The sequence below is a fragment of the Mustela erminea genome, chromosome 5 (assembly GCF_009829155.1).
Source record: "Mustela erminea isolate mMusErm1 chromosome 5, mMusErm1.Pri, whole genome shotgun sequence".
In the NCBI taxonomy this organism is placed as follows: Eukaryota; Metazoa; Chordata; class Mammalia; order Carnivora; family Mustelidae; genus Mustela; species Mustela erminea.
In genome coordinates, this window is record NC_045618.1 from 68,965,578 (window position 1) to 68,981,807 (window position 16,230).

Consider the following 16,230-nt stretch of genomic DNA (forward strand, 5'->3'; position numbering starts at 1 on the left):
GGGCGAGCCAAGCGGGAGGCGTAGTCTGGGGGTCGCGCAAACGCACGGGGTCACGCAAGCGCGCGGCGTTGGCGCACGCGCAGAACCGCTCGGCCGCGTAGCTCCGGTTTTGCAAAACCGCCTTGCCACAGCTTGAGCTGCTTGGACAATGTCGGAAATGAACGAGCTGTCCGAGCTGTATGAAGAGAGCAACGACCTGCAGATGGACGTGATGCCCGGCGAGGGTGACCTTCCGCAGATGGAGGTAGGCAGCGGGAACCGGGAGCCGTCCCCGAACCCCTCCCGCATCGGGGCCCCGCCACAGCTCGAGGAGGAAGGCCCCATGGAGGAGGAGGCGGCCCAGCCAATGGCGGAACCCCAGGGGGGACGAGGCCTGGCTCAGCGGCCCAGCCCTGGGGAGCAGCCAGGCCAGCTCGCGGGCCCTGACTTCGAGAGCGAGGACGAGGGCGAGGAATTTGATGACTGGGAGGACGACTATGATTATCCCGAAGAGGAGCAGCTGAGCGGCGCAGGCTACAGAGTATCCGCAGCCCTGGAAGAAGCCAACAAGATGTTTCTGAGAACATCCAGAGCAAGGGAAGCAGCCCTGGATGGCGGGTTTCAAATGCATTATGAGAAGACCCCGTTTGATCAGTTGGCTTTTATCGAAGAGCTTTTTTCCCTTATGGTTGTCAATCGCCTGACCGAAGAACTCGGCTGTGATGAGATTATTGATAGAGAGTAATTAAATGCTGTTAAAAGAGGAGGAAACTACTTGAGGAGAGACCCAACATTCCACTGCCTTTTGGGTTCATTCCAGATCGTACGGTGCCAATGAAAAACTTGATCCTCAAAAAAAATTTTTTTTTTTTGCGTGTGGTGGTGGTTTTGCAAAATATAATAGGGCAGTGACTGCACAGTTATGAAAAGGAATTGTTAAAGAAGAAGGAGAAGAAACGTCTTAGGACTGCGGAAATTTGTTTTCAAGAATGCTCCTGAAACACCTGTGGCTTGGACTTTGTCATTGATCCAGATTATTTTCCTTGCATTGGGGAAAATACCTTTCACATTTCACTGTAAGGAATGGTTTTGCAAAAATAAGTTAAAGACAAGAGTTTCTTATTTGCAAGAATAAGACCAAGACAAACAAGTACAAGACCCCAGTGACATTAATTACATAAGAAAAAGTAACTAATACATGCAATTTAGGACTCAAGATTTCTGAATCATTTGGACTGAAAGCCTACTGAGAGCCTTTTGAGAGAACTCTGAAGATTCTACTTTGTGGTCTGTACAAGCTAGTGATCAGAGGCTGAATTTTTAGTGTAAAATAAATTGGGTATTCTTCAGTATCCCCAAAAGATAAGCAAACCCAAAAAGAAATATGTATCACGTATGCTGTATCTCAAAATGTGTTTTCAAGAGCACCTGAAATTTTGTCTGTACATGTATCTTGATAGTTTATAAGGCTACTGTGATCTGTAATTCAAGGAAATTCATTGTCTCAACCATTTTTAAAACTCAAAAATTAAAACATCCGTAATAAACACAAATTTAGGCATGAAAATGTATGTGAAAGAAAAACGATTTCTAATACTCCTACGTAATAGAGAAATTGTTTTACTGGCTCTCTGTTTTTTCATTTAATTTTACAGGTGAAAGACTTGGGTTGAACTTCATAACATAAGAACTGTTAAAGTGAAAATGTCAAGTAAAAGGAAAGACCTACATCTTAAAAAAAAAAAAAAAAAAGAGCAATTATGCCCTCAACCTTTAAAAGTTTTAAACTTGCCCAGAAATCCACCTCAGTTTCTGAAGTTTCCCTCTGTCTCCTCCTCTAATTAAGCTTGTTATTGGTTATGCACCAGCATTCAAGATAATAAAATTTCTTGTTCTGTGTACTTTGTTTGGCCAATAGTATTGTTCACATACTTTAAACATTACTTTTTATTGTATTGTGCTATTCTATTTTATTACTAAAGTCACTTTATGATTTAAATTTAACCACTGTTTATAAGGGAAAGTGCTCCAGCTTCAAATACCTGATTTATAAAATAACTTGTGGATATTAAACTTGGCAAATTCCTATAAAAGAATTTGCCAGCCTGAGAAAACCTGTTCTATTAGTGGCATGTTGCTGTGGTTATTAAGGCTCTGAAATTGTAGAAGAATAATTATGTCAGAAAGCTGTCCCCAGTAAAACAGTGTATAAGTAGGTCTGATGATCAACAAAAAGGTACCATCTGCTCTTGATGGCAGTAAAGGACACATAAAACACTACAACTCAGCCTTATTTATATTACAGTCATCTTTTAATTTAAGTAAGGGGTTTCTTGTCTGTAAAGTGGAGGACTGATAAGAATGTTCATAATTATTTAAATACCAGCTTGGTAAGGAAGAGGATAGATAGATCGGGAAATAATAGAAGATGAGATGTTAGTACTTTACCATCTGAATCCTGCCAATCCCATGCCTCACTTTCACTGCATTTTCAAGCAGCTTATAGCTGCAACTCGATGAGTCTGGATAGATAATTGCTTGTATGATGTGAACTAACTGAATTTGGGGGTGGGGCATAGGTAACTGACCAGTTGCATGTACCACCAGATAAAGATGTCAGAAAATAGAAAAGAAAAAAAAAAAACCAATAAGGAAGGGTGATTAGGTTCCTCTCTGGGACTGAGTAGGGAGCAAGAGGCGAGGAAAAGAAAATCACTCCCTGGTGGGTTGGAAAACTCCTTTTGGGGAGAAAGACCTGGACAACATAATGGACCCCTCTTGATGGTTGGATTGCTGGTCTTGGAAAAATAGACCATAATCTGAGAGATCACTGAAATTAATACTTGTTTGTATTTACTGAAGATAGAAAATGGTAGCATTTTAACACCCCTTTGAAAGTGTAAAATCACTTGTTTTAAAGGTTAAAGTTAACACTTAATTGAAACCAGCCTAACCTCCTTCAAATCTGGGCTGATGGGAACTAAAGAAAGGAGTTCTGGAGAGATTCCGCTCCTTATTTTGTAAATGGGAGAGGGTGGGGATGTGGGATGGGGAAAGCGAACGCTGAAAAGCTTATGAGTATGTAGGGTGATTGGGGTGGTGGATAGTTTTCTGGATCTATACATAGAATAAATTTTTGCTTAGATCAGATTGTCCTACATTGGCTGCCCTAAGGACGTAGATCTGTTTTGTTTGCCTCATGCTTAAAATATTAGTTCTTAATTAAAGACCAACATCGCATAATCCAGAGAGAGCCGCAAAACTGCCAGATTTCCATTTTCTACCCCCACAAAAGTTGATCAGGTAACCCTTGACCCATAGTTATATGGGAAAAGTATCCAATTTCCCTTTACGTGGGGATGGTATTGTACTACCATGTTTCCCAGTGTTGTCTCCACAACATGGAGACCAAGTGGAAGTCACCATATATCATTATGCTTGGGCCATTGTTTTTCTTGTAGCTGGACAATAAGCACTACCTGCCTGGCGTCTCTTCATGGAGACTAAAGAATGTCTCCATTTTTTGCCTGGTTTACCTTCTCGATCTCTGTTACCCTTCTCAGTAGCATTTCGCTAGCTGGTAGAATTGATGGTAGGATCATAGATAAGAGTAAAGAATAGTGGGAGTGGAAGCTACTGAGCCTGACATTTTTTTGCTTAAGCCCCGTAACATTTTAAAAGTAACATTTTAAAATACGTCAGGCAAGTCTTGCTTGAATTTTTAAACAAGGAATATACAAAAATCTCTAAAACTTGCTTTTGCAAAATGTATTTTCCATCCTAAAATATGGTAAGTTTTAAAAATTGCAAGCATTACGTGTTTAATATTTTATTTTCTGCCTCTGAGGTTCCTTGAGACATTTTCTGGGAGTGAATGGTTATATTCCTGAAGATGTTCTCAGCGGCTGAAGATGAATGTGAACCATCTGACCCATAAATACTGTCATCTATGAATGTATCTGTACACTTGTTTGTTTTCAGTCCAAAGTATGGCTTAGAAGTTGGGACAGGGGAGGCATTAATATTTCTTGGTATTTATCTTAGAACGTCAAAAGGTAGCTTTCTTTAAGGAGAATTCAATTAGTAAATCATTTCTCATGTACATCTATAAGGTCGCTTCTCTGCTGCCTTCATTCCTTGAACATTTTACTTGCCTTTTTTTTTTTTTTAGATTTTATTTATTTATTTGACAGAAATCACAAGTAGGCAGAGAGGCAGGTGGGGGGAGGAGGCAGGCTCCCCATCGAGCAGAGAGCCGGATGCAGGGCTCGATCCCAGGACCCTGGGATCATGACCTGAGCTGAAGGCAGGCTTTAACCCACTGAGCCACCGAGGCACCCCTTTACTTGCCCTTTTGATGGGATTTACAAAGCTGCTTGAGTGAAGCCTCCACAATCACACATCTTTTTTATGCTTCCCCTCCCCCTGACCACCACCAAGCCATTTCCCATAGGCCTGCAGAATGGTTCAAAATTATTTTTAAAAATCAGCACCTGGGTATGAGGTCAATGAGATCCTAACTTTGGTCCTCTCTCCAACAGTGGGCTGAACACATTCCCACTCCATGCCACCAGTGTGGAAAAGAATCTCACTTCCAGAGGTACTCATTGCTATAACTATGGGTAGTGGAAGCCACCCATGCCCGCTGTCCCTACTTCTATTCCTCCAGAAAGATGAAGGGCACTTGACAATACCCCCTCTAATTGCAGTAGCCCAGAAAAACTGTAGTAGAAGAAAAAGAGAAATGAAAGAAGAGAAGAGAAAGAAATGAGAATAAACTGTGCCTCCTACCACACACAATCCTACTCTTCCTAAATTCCCCACTCCTTCAGTCACCCCAGAGAAAAAAACATTTTTTTAAATGCTCATTATATTCTGCACATAAGGCCATCACCGTGACGGCTGTAGATTTGCCTGCTCTTCCTCCTCTACAAAACTCTGAGATAATTCAAGTGCTTCTCTACTCAATGAGATCTCACAGCTCAAGGCAATGGTACCATACACATGGGTGAAAACTAACAATGAATTTTACATTCACAAATGTCTCATGGGCAAAGCATCTGAAAGATTGAATGCCTGTTTTTCTTCCACCTAGATTTGTTGCATCTTCCAAGCACAGCCTCAAATGTTCTACTGTCATTATACATTAGTGATATCACCTCCCTTGGATAATCAGTCTGGGCCCAAATAGATAGGAATTAATTTTGAACTATTTCATATTAAGCATTTTCCTCTATGGAGTTTTATACTACTGTGGAAGCAATATATTTTACTCTCCTTTTGAACTTAGAAAATAAAGCGGCCCTCAAAACTGCAAGTGAATTTTTTGGCAAAAACATTGGAGTCAAAAATGTATATAACTGTATTTATATGTTACTGAAAATTTTATAATTTTATGTTCTTAAATTTTGCTTTCCCTGTCAAGTACCAAGTTTATGAAAATGTCTCAAGGAAATAGGAAAAATGTTTAAGTAAATAATAATAATAGGTACTGCGCTGTGCTAAGTGATTTACATTGATGATCTTATTTAATCCTCTAAATAACCCAATGAGACACACTATTGCTATATCCAACCTTTCAGAAACTCTGCGAATAGGTACTATAATCTCATTTCACTAATGAGGAAAATTGAATGGTAGAGTAACTTGCTTGTTAGTGGCTGAGCCAGGATTTCAACCTATATGTGACCTCCAAGCCCAAGGGTGTTTTATCACAGTCAACTACACATTCAACCTTCCATGAGTCCCTGATCAACGGGACTCCATAGAGTAAAACCTTAAGTGCTAAGAACCTCAAATCATAACACACTAGACCAAGAAGAATTTGACTCTAACACACATAAATAACCCGATATAAGGAATTTAGCTTAGAAAACAGGAAGCAAGTCAAACAGTGCCCTAGTTGAAGGTACACATTTAGTCCAGTGCCTGTATATCGTCTATATTTGCTTCAGGCTTGCTGTTTTTTGAGAAATAAGGTTCACAGTGAGAACTCAGGCATACCATGGTATCATAAATCATCAAAGAAGAAAAAAAAGTGTTTATGTAATAACATTTTACAAAGCATTTCTACCTTAAAAGCTGGAAGAAAATGTTTTATGCTTAAATTTCAGTTTGCTAGAATATTAACCCTAACATCACCCTTCCCCTCTGTCCCTCATTTGCACCACCCATCCAACACACAGTCTGTTAATTCTGAAAATGGAATTGCTTTCCCTTTGGGGAGCACTGGTGGAAAATAATAAACAAGTGACTCAAGAATATGATCTACCAAATGCTCTGTACGACGTTATTTGTACCTTAGTCCCTATTACAAAGCCAATTAGGTAGAGGCAAGTATGCAAGCAGTTAATGGCCAGTGATGGGTTAATAATATCGTTGTTCTAATTACTGTTGTGCATAAATCCTTGGCAGATTTTTTTCCCCTTGTGTCTTATTAAATTCAAGGCACACTCTGTCTGAAACTTTATTTTCTTGATTATGCTGACTCTTCTAGAAAAATACATGGTATGTTAAACTTGAAATGACCATCATGATCTTACCTGTTGGTTGTCAATATTCATCAATGTGAGACTGCATGTTGAGATGGTCAATTTAATGTTCATTCCCGAAAACTGAAGATTACTTTTGCCAAGAACTGTTGATAGGAACTTAACCGGAGGCTTTGAAAAAAAAGCAAAACAACACTTCAAGTTAAGGATTTTGTTACAGAATATTAATCTTTTAAGTATTAAAAATGGATCAAAACACATGCTCTTCCTCTCTATTTTACTTTACACAAAACAGATGAAATGGAATCCTTCTTTTAAAAAAAAAGTTTTATTTATTTATTTATTTATTTATTTATTAAAGATTTTATTTGTTTATTTGACAGACAGAGATCACAAGTAGGCAGAGAGGCAGGCGGTGGGGAGGGAAGCAGGCTCCCTGCCTAGCAGAGAGCCCAATGCGGGACTTGATCCCAGGACCATGGGATCATGACCTGAGCCAAAGGCACCAGCTTAACCCACTGAGCAACCCAGGTGCCCCTAAAAAAATAAAGTTTTTAAAAATAGAATGCGCCCAATTTTTTAGGAAGTAGTGAAATCTGAGCCCTCAGAACTTTTCTGGTACATTTCCTTCTCTCCAAGTGTTGGGAGTAGGGGTCTGATTTAAATGAAAGGAATTCCGCTAGAGTTCGGGCTAGCTGAACTCTCCAGTCCCTTTCAACACCAGTCTAAAAAAAGAAAGAGTTGCTGTCTAGGTTTTTTGTGATCATTAAAAAAAAAGTATGAAAAACACACATACCAAACATATGGGACACAGTGAAAGAGGAGCTAAGAGAGGAATTTATAACCACAAACACATACATTAAAAAAGAAGAAAGCTCTCAAATCAAGAACCTAGATTTACAACTTAAGGAATTCAAAAAAAGAAGAACAAATTAAACTCAAAGCTAGTAGAAGGAAGGAAATAATAAAGATTAGAGCAGAGATCAATGACACAGAGACAAGAAGAACATAGAGAAAATCAATGAAACCAAAAGTTAGTCCTTCAAAAAGATCAACAAAATTGACCAAGCTTTAGCTAGATGGACTCAGAAAAAAAGAAAGGAGATTCAAAGCACTAAAATCAGGAACAAAAGTCTGGGTGGGGGGAGGAAGCAGAATGTAACTACCAATTCAACAGAGACAAAAAGGATTATAAGAGAGTGCTATGAACAATTGCACATTAACAAACTGGAGTGCCTGGATAAAACAGACAAATTCCTAGAAACATTAAACCTACGAAGACTTCATCATGAAGAAATAGAAAATCTAGATAGAAAAACAACTACTGGAAAACAAATGCAGAAACAACCACAATACTAGAAAATAACCAGTATTGGAAAGGACATGGAGAAATAGAAATCCTATATACTATTGGTAGACATGTACAATAATACAACAGCTATGGAAAATAGAATAGCCATTCCCAGTTCCTCAAAAAAATAAAAAAATATGATCCAGCAATTCTACCACTTGTTATCTCCCCCAAGAACTGAAAGCAGGGACTTGAATAGATAGTTGTATATCCACATTCACAGCAGTGTTATTCACAAAAGTTAAAACATAGAAACTACCCAAGTATCCATCAACAGATGAATGGATAAGCAAAATGTGGTACTTACATACAATGGAAAAGTATTCAGCCTTAAAAAGGGAAGAAAGTGTTTTTTTAATTTAAATTCGATTTAATTAACATATACTGTATTATGAGTTTCAGGGATGGAATTTAGTGATTCATCAGTTCTGTACCACACTCAGTGCTCATTAGTTCAAGTGCCCTCTTTAATGCCCACCACCCAGTTAAAAAAATATGGAACACTTCACAAATTTGCATGTCATCCTTGCCCAGGGGCCATACTAATCTTCTCTGTATCATTCCAATTTAGTAGACGTGCTGCCAAAACGAGCATGGGAGGGAAGTCAGACACACGCCACAGCATGGATGCATGTTGGGAACATTATGTGGAGTGAAATAATCCAGTCACAAAAAGACAAATACTGTATGATTCCACTTGGATGAGGTACTTAGACCAGTCAAATTCATAGAGACAGAAAGTAGAATGGTAGAAAGTAGAAAGTAGAATTCCACCTAGAGAAATGGTGGAATGGGAAGTCGTTGTTTAAATGCGTATACAGTTTCAATTTTACTGGTCAGGGGAAATGGTGGCACAATGATGTGAATGTACATAATATCACTGAGCGGTACACTTAACAATGGTTAACATTTTGTTATGCATATTTCACCAAGATTTTTTCAATTGGGAGGAAAAAGAGTATTAAGATATATAGTGCACCAAAGGTCCCTGGCATGTATTAAGTATGCAATAAATGTTGGCTATCAAAGGAAATTAACTCAATATTTTTTTTTCTGTCCCTGTGTACTTTCTGGAGAGATGATAACCTCATTTGTTTTGTTCTACTTTGTTTTGGGGTGTGAACTCCCTATTCTTGAAATAAGAGTCTTACATGAGTGAGCCCGTTTGTTGGGATCACCCAGTAAAAGCATCTTATTTGCAGAGGTTACAAGAGGCAGGAGGAAGCCAGAAACTACTTTGGGGCCATGGGTTTTGTCAAAGAAATTAGTAAATAAGGAGTTCTAATAGGATCCAAAGGCCCCTTATCAGTGTTTTTCCATGCCATGTGACTCATTTGAGTGACACTCAAATGAGTGACACTCGGTTCAGCCCTATGCAAAATAATGAAGAATAATAAAGAATGAGGCAGGGTGGTATGGAAATTAAGAACCAAGCTATAAGTCTGAAGACCTGGCTTCTATTGCTGTCTCTCACCTTCATCATCTAATTGACTCAAGGCAAATGTCCTCTGAACCAGTCTATCAGATGGCAAATGGGAGGGTTGGCCTGGAAGATCTCTAAAAATTCCTTCTCTCTTAAACAATCTACAAGTCCATGATTTACATAGTTATGAAGACCTTTTGCCCCTCCCCTTTGGACATTCTGAAACAACTAAATGTTCTCGGGTTGACAACTAAATAGCAATAATTCTAATTACCATTGCTGTTGAAAGCCTAATATATGCCAGACACTGAAATGATAGATACCATTTCATTTAATTCTACACAACTCTATAAAGTTTGTGCTCTTTCCTCCCATTTCACAGATGGGGAAACCAATGATCCAGAAGATGAAAGGACTTGTCTAAGATCACACGGTAGCTGGTAGAGTCAGGATTTAAATCCAAGTCTATGTAACATCAAATCTTATGCTATTTTTCAGCAGGAAAAGTTCCTTCTACTAGTGTTATCTCATCCCTACCAGCACCCACATTTCCATTTGAAAATGGGCCAAGGAGTTTAAAAATTCTATGTAGAATAGATACATTATGAAATATTGAAATCGGAAGGTACCACACTGAACATCTGGTTCAACTTCACTTTACAGGAACAAGAATGGGGTCTCAGAGAGAGGAGATTCCAGGCTCAAAGGTAAGTAAACACCCAGAACTGGGACCCAGATTTTTTTACTTAAACCCCAGGTTCTCTCTCCATTCTGTTGCTCAAGGCATCGTAGTGCCAGACAAGTCAGAAAAATTTGAGAGACAAGACCAACTTTCAGTGCATTTCTTATAGGCCAACTGGTAGAGGCCATTCTGCACTTCAGCTCCTGTGGTAGAATGAACTAACAACTATTTTGATATTCTTTTTCCCCTAGTTAGAGAAACAGAGAACAAGAACACCACACCAATATTTACCTTTCGCTTTTTAATGGCTCCATTTGCCCCAGAGACAGCTTCACACAGGCGACTTATTGCTTCCCTACAGAACAGAAACCATATAAAGACTTAGTGTACTAACATACAGTAAATGTTCAATAAACGTCAGCAAGTATTACAAACAAAATGTGCACACACATAATGGTGAGTCTGACATAAATTGACCTTCGCCTATCCCCATGGGATTAAGCATTGCACTTAGTCCCTCTGCCATTCAAACAGCACCACCCCAACACACACACACACACACACACACACACACACACACACAAAACCCGGCAACACACTAATGCTGAAAAAAAAAATCACTTTACAATAAGGCGTCCTACTATTCACCTTCTTGATCTCTTTTTTCCTTGGATTTTCAGGTTTGGTGTTTAGCAATGTTAATTTTTAACCAAAAAGGAGGGGTAAGAAACTTTGTTGTTTGGGAACACTTTGATTTTACTTCTAGCAAAATCTTCTCTGTGGTGTTATGAATAAAAAGCTTCCTGGTATCTCAGCACCAAAGGCGATGAAATACAAAAGAATCTGATACCAGAGGAAGTTTAAAAGGATCAGCAGAGAATTGGTGAACTTCAAGGTGGTCTCAAATGGAGCCTTATTGACTGAGATACTGCTACAAGCCATTGAGCTTTCACATAATTTCACAGAAGAAATGAAAATCAATAAGAAATTTCCTCCTTCGCTCCCCACCCCCCTTACTCTGTATTGTACTTCCTGAGAGAAGGGCACTACTAAAATACGAAGTTGTTCCTTAATGGAAGTGGTGAACAATTTGGCGCCCTCCTCTCCAGAAATGGAGTTAGAGCTAAGAGCTTTTGTCTCTGGAACTCAGCATTCACAATGGCTGGAGCTTTTTTGCTCAGTGTAATCTGAACCATAACCTTGCGGCTTTCAACCCAAATATTAAACTTTTCACAAAGCACATCTCTAAACTCTTTCCTGGATCACTGGAGGTCAGTGTTTAAATTAGTGAACTGAATTAGTACACACACACATAAGCGCACATGCAACCTTGTATCACAATTTTTATTTATATTTCTATTTATTTCTATTTATATTTTATTTATATAAATTTATATTTATATTTCATGAAAAAAATTTTCTCTGAGGTATTTTTGATTCCTAAAGGGAGGAAAGAACACTCAGAGGAATGCAGAAGAGATAATCTATCTCCCTCTCTATCCATATAGACAGATACATAATCAGACAGATAGAGATATATAGATACAGATATGTTAGTGAAGATCTATGTTTTCAGTGTTCTTCTAGTAGAGACTTTGGAAAGATAAGTAGAATTCCCAAAGATTCTAGGTACTATTTTAAATTCATAATGTGTGTTTTAGTTCAGATTTCTTTGGGAATGGGCGGATACATGAAATTCTTCAAGGTATTCTCTTGTCTGACTTTTGCATGCAGCCAACACACAGAATGGCTTTTTGGTTTAGCCTACTTTCTCAGGATTTTATATTTATATTTCTGGTTTCCATAGGATTCCAACCTTTGTTCTCTGGATGAAAACAGAAGGACTGCTCAGAGAGTTAGGCTCTTCAGTTGGTTGATTGATGCTTGAGTCATCCTAATGATTATTCAATAATTAATGAGATACATAATAATTAATCTGAATTAGCCTCTGGTGTTGCCAAAATAACTTGCCCAGGCAACTATGTTGTTGATATTTAATAAAAAGGGATTATAGAAAAGGTATTATCCTTCACTCTTAGCCAACTGGCGTGCTGTGGTCTAAAAAGCTCCTTGTAAATGGTTTGAAATAAAAATAGAAACAAAAATGGGCATTGATGAGGCAAGTATAACAAGAGTTATCATTGGATATTGTTACTTTTTATAAAGCCCCTTGTAGTTTTACAAAGTGCTTTCCCAGGCATTGTTTTCTTGATTCTCACACAGTCAATGTCGTCCATCTGCTACAGCAGAGCAGTAAACGGGAATTAAAAGGAGCATTTTATGCTGTGAGTACCTCTCAAGGACAGTTTAGAAGGATGAACCTTCCTGGCAGAGTGGAGTCTGGAAATTCCAGACAGAGGGAAGGGCATGTGTAAAGACACGAAAATATAAATCATCAAGATAGGAGGGGATAGATATCAAGTACTTTGATATTGTGGGACCACTAAGTGTGGAAGAACAAGAGTGAATGAGAGATGGGAAGAGACTCTGAAAACTTTTTCTGTAAAGGGCCAAACAATAAATTTTTTAGCCTTTTCTCTGTTTCAGTTACTCAACTCTGCCATTATAGCTCAAAAGTAGCGGTAGACAATATGTAAACAAACGGGCTGGCTGTGTTCCAATAAAACTCTATTTCTAAAAGCAGGCAGCTGGCTATATTTAGCCTAAGGGTCATAGTTTGCCAAACCCCGGATTAGATAATTCACACAAAAGAGACAGAAATAGTTCCGTTTTAAAAAACAGGAAAATGTTCACATTCATTACAATTTTAACATTGAAAATTAAAACAACTACAAGATACTTCATGCTCATTAAGTTAGCAAAAAAGAGAAGTACAAATGTGCTACTGGGGAAGATGGGAAAAGTCCACTTCAAGAGTACTTATCCATTGCTGGGGGCCCCGATTAGTATTAATACAGTCTTTCTATAGAGTGATTTAATAAATCTCTTAACCTTTATGAGAGCATTTGACAAGGGGAGGAGAATTTGTAGTGAAATAACATTGAGTATGTATATAGTATCAATATCTATTTTAGATTAAAAAACCAACTCCATAGTTTGTGATATAGATGTAAAACTCATCAATATAAATATTTCCCCTTGGAATGTTAAGTGTGAGGACTATAGAAATAAGGGTCTATATAAATTATCGGGGGAAAAGTAGAACATAGAATGGTATACACACCTTGGTAGCAGCTACATAAAATTAATTCTGTCTAAATAGTGATATAGAAAGCGCTTATGAACAATGACTTGGTTTAGGTGTTTGTGTGTGTGTGTGTGTGTGTGTGTGTGGTTTGTTGTACCCGGTTTTTATTCTATTGATATTTAGCTGTAAGCAATGTTATGTTTTCCCTTCACTGTGCACTTAATTGAATAAATAATCTTCTACAATATTAAAAGAATGCAAACTAATTTCAAGAGTTTTGCCTCTCTGCTGTGAAAATGTGAGGGCATGTCAAAGATATCTCCGTGAAAAGGGGTGACAGCTTTTCTCTCTTTTCCCAACATTCCCAGAGAGATGGGTCAATGTTCATGTTACAGATAAGAAAAGATCTTTATTTATTATCTTTGTCCCATCCCAACTTAGTCTTTAACTCCTCCATCTTTATGGCTTCAAAATCCAGATTTATTTTTTCAGTTTATTTGGTAGGCTTGCTTATTTCCTTTCTTCAAAATTTCATAAAGAAGAAAAATCTTGACCAGTTTTAGTAATGCTTTCACAATAGACCCTACCTTGAGATTGAGACACAACGTCATTGGCAGGGAGCCTGGATTTTAATGAAGGAACGGCTGCTATTTATATGGCCGGAGCTGGTACTATGTACCTTATATACATCATCTCCTTTATTCTTAACAATGTCATTTCAATCTTCAGTTCTTTATGATTCCACTCAACAAAGACCTGTAGAAGTGATTATTTTGGTATTTGGAGATGATACATTAGACAATTTTTTGGAAAACTTTTTTCACTCCATACTCAAATGTGCTTTATTGTCAAGTGCATATTTAGATTTGGTTCTTGAATTGTAATGGTGATCTGCTGTTTTTTCTTTTAATAAAATTTGACTCAAATATCTGACTTTTTTTAATGAGTTAACCAAAGAAGTACAGCTACTATTCCATACTAGCCTTGCATTTCTTCCCTAAATTCCATTTAGCTTAGATCTTTTTTTTAACTCTGATTTTTAATTCCACAAAATAACTTCAGAATTGATTACAAGTTGAGTATAACAATTAGTGTTTTAACTTCATAGAATATCTCACTGTGATGTTTTCCCTGATATGTAAAGCAGTCCATTGGCAAAAGTGTACATAGTTTCCTTCTAATTTGTAAGATTATATTTAGTGACATTCTTTTCTCTGATTGTTAAAGATTCTCATAGCAGCATTCTTATGCCTAAGAATGTTTCTGAAAGTTGTACCACTAATGCTACTTGCCAAGTTGAGTGTACAGAAAGTTTTCTCATCTCCTGTTCAATTCAAGTTAATCAACATCACGCATTGTGAATGCTTTAGGGTAAGATTGTAGTGCAGAATGCAGAAGTCTTGTCCCTGGGAAATTTGCAGGTGGTAGATTGTTTTTTTTCCCCCCTACTCCCTGAGCTCTGTTAATTCTGTCTGCAGTAGATCTAATGTTTGAATAAATCAGGTGTCTAATAAATTTTTTTAAAATGTCAATTCAAGATAGCTATTTCATACCCGCTTTACAAACGAGGAAACCAAAGTTCAAAGAATTTAAATAACCACTTCCAAATAATGCAGCTGATAGTGGGAGAGCCAGAATACAAATCCAGTTCTGAATTCAAAGCCTAATTCAAAATTAGCAAGGGAATAGGGCAAAGTGGCAAGGGTCAATTCCAGAAAAAAGCTCAAACAGATACCTTAGTCCTTTCTCAACCATTGCTTTCTCTACATTGGCTGTTACCTCCTCATGGAAGAAAAGAGCATCTAGAGTCCAGCTCTAAGCCCACGTGGGCAAACATGTTTATGTATGTATGAGCACACTCACTCGGAATTTTAAAGTCAGGAACACCACAAAAAAAGAAAATCAGAGGCCCATATTCTTGATAAGCATAGATGCAAAAATACTCAACAAATATTAACAAACCAAATTCAACAATACATTTGAAGGATCATATATTGTGATCAAGTGAGACTTATTCCAGGATGTAAAGATGGTTCAACATCTGCAAATCAATCAATGTGATACTCCACATTAACAAAATGAAGGACAAAATCATATGATCTTCTCAATAGATGTAGAAAAGCATTTTATAAAATTCAACATCCATTTATGATTTTAAAAACTGTCAACAAATTGAGTATAAAAGGAATATACCTTAACATAATAAGAGCTATCTATGACAAATCTACAGTTAATATCATCCTGAATGGTGAAAAGCTGAAAACCTTTCCTCTAAGATCAGGAATAAGACAAGGATGTCCACTCTCCCCACTTTTGTTCAAAATAATATTGGGGGGCGCCTGGTTGGCTCAGTGGGTTAAAGCCTCTGTCTTCAGCTCAGGTCTTGATCCCAGGGTCATGGGATAGAGGCCCGCACAGGGCTTCCTGCTCAGCAGGGAGCCTGTTTCCCCTCCCCACCTCTCCGCCTGCCTCTCTGCCTGCTTGTGATCTCTGTCTGTTGGATAAATAAATAAAATCTTAAAAAAAAATAGTATTGGATGTCCAAGCCAGAGCACTTAAGCAAAAATAATAACAATAATAAAGAAATAAAAGGCATCTAAACTGGAAAGGAAGAAGTAAAACTATCACTATTTACAGATGACATGATACTATATAGAGAGAACGTTAAATTAGAGAACCACCAAAAATTATTAGGACTAATAAATGAATTCAGTAAAGCTGCATGACACAAAATTAATATTTAGAAATCTGTTGCATTTCTATATACTAATAATGAACTATAAAAAAGAGATATGAAGAAAACAAACCCCTAAATCAACAACACAAGAAACAACAGGTGTTGGAAAGGATGTGGAAAAAAAGGAACCCTTGGGCACTATTGGTGGGAACGCAAATTGGTGCAGCCACAGTGGAAAACAGTAGGAGGGTCCTCAAAAAGTTAAAAATAAAACTGCCCTGTGATCCAGCAATCACACTACTAGGTACTTATACAGAGGATACAAAAATACTAATTCGAAGGGATATATGTACCCCTATATTTACTGCAGCATGATTTAAAATAGCCAAGATATGGAAGCAGCCCAAGTGTCCACTGACTAAAGAATGGATAAAGAAGATTTGCAATGTGTATATAATATTATTCAGCCACAAAAAAGA

General features: G+C 37.8%; 2 protein-coding genes and 1 non-coding gene across 3 annotated transcripts in view; 1 reads left to right on the forward strand and 2 right to left on the reverse strand.

Moving 5' to 3' along the window:
* Positions 1 to 16,230, reverse strand: part of SHC4 (SHC adaptor protein 4) — a 137,395-nt gene that overhangs the window by 55,348 nt on the left and 65,817 nt on the right. The window contains exons 3-4 of the mRNA XM_032343654.1: positions 10,218 to 10,281; positions 6,522 to 6,641 (exon numbers count right to left, since the gene is read on the reverse strand). Coding sequence (XP_032199545.1) covers positions 6,522 to 6,641; positions 10,218 to 10,281 — 184 coding nt within the window. The remainder of the gene's footprint in view (positions 1 to 6,521; positions 6,642 to 10,217; positions 10,282 to 16,230) is intronic.
* EID1 (EP300 interacting inhibitor of differentiation 1) lies at positions 55 to 1,880 on the forward strand. The gene has a single exon (XM_032343656.1). The coding sequence runs from the start codon at positions 149 to 151 to the stop codon at positions 722 to 724; it is 576 nt and encodes a 191-aa protein (XP_032199547.1). The 5' UTR covers positions 55 to 148; the 3' UTR covers positions 725 to 1,880.
* Positions 8,311 to 8,415, reverse strand: LOC116592125. The gene has a single exon (XR_004286317.1). It is a non-coding gene; the product is annotated as a U6 spliceosomal RNA (small nuclear RNA).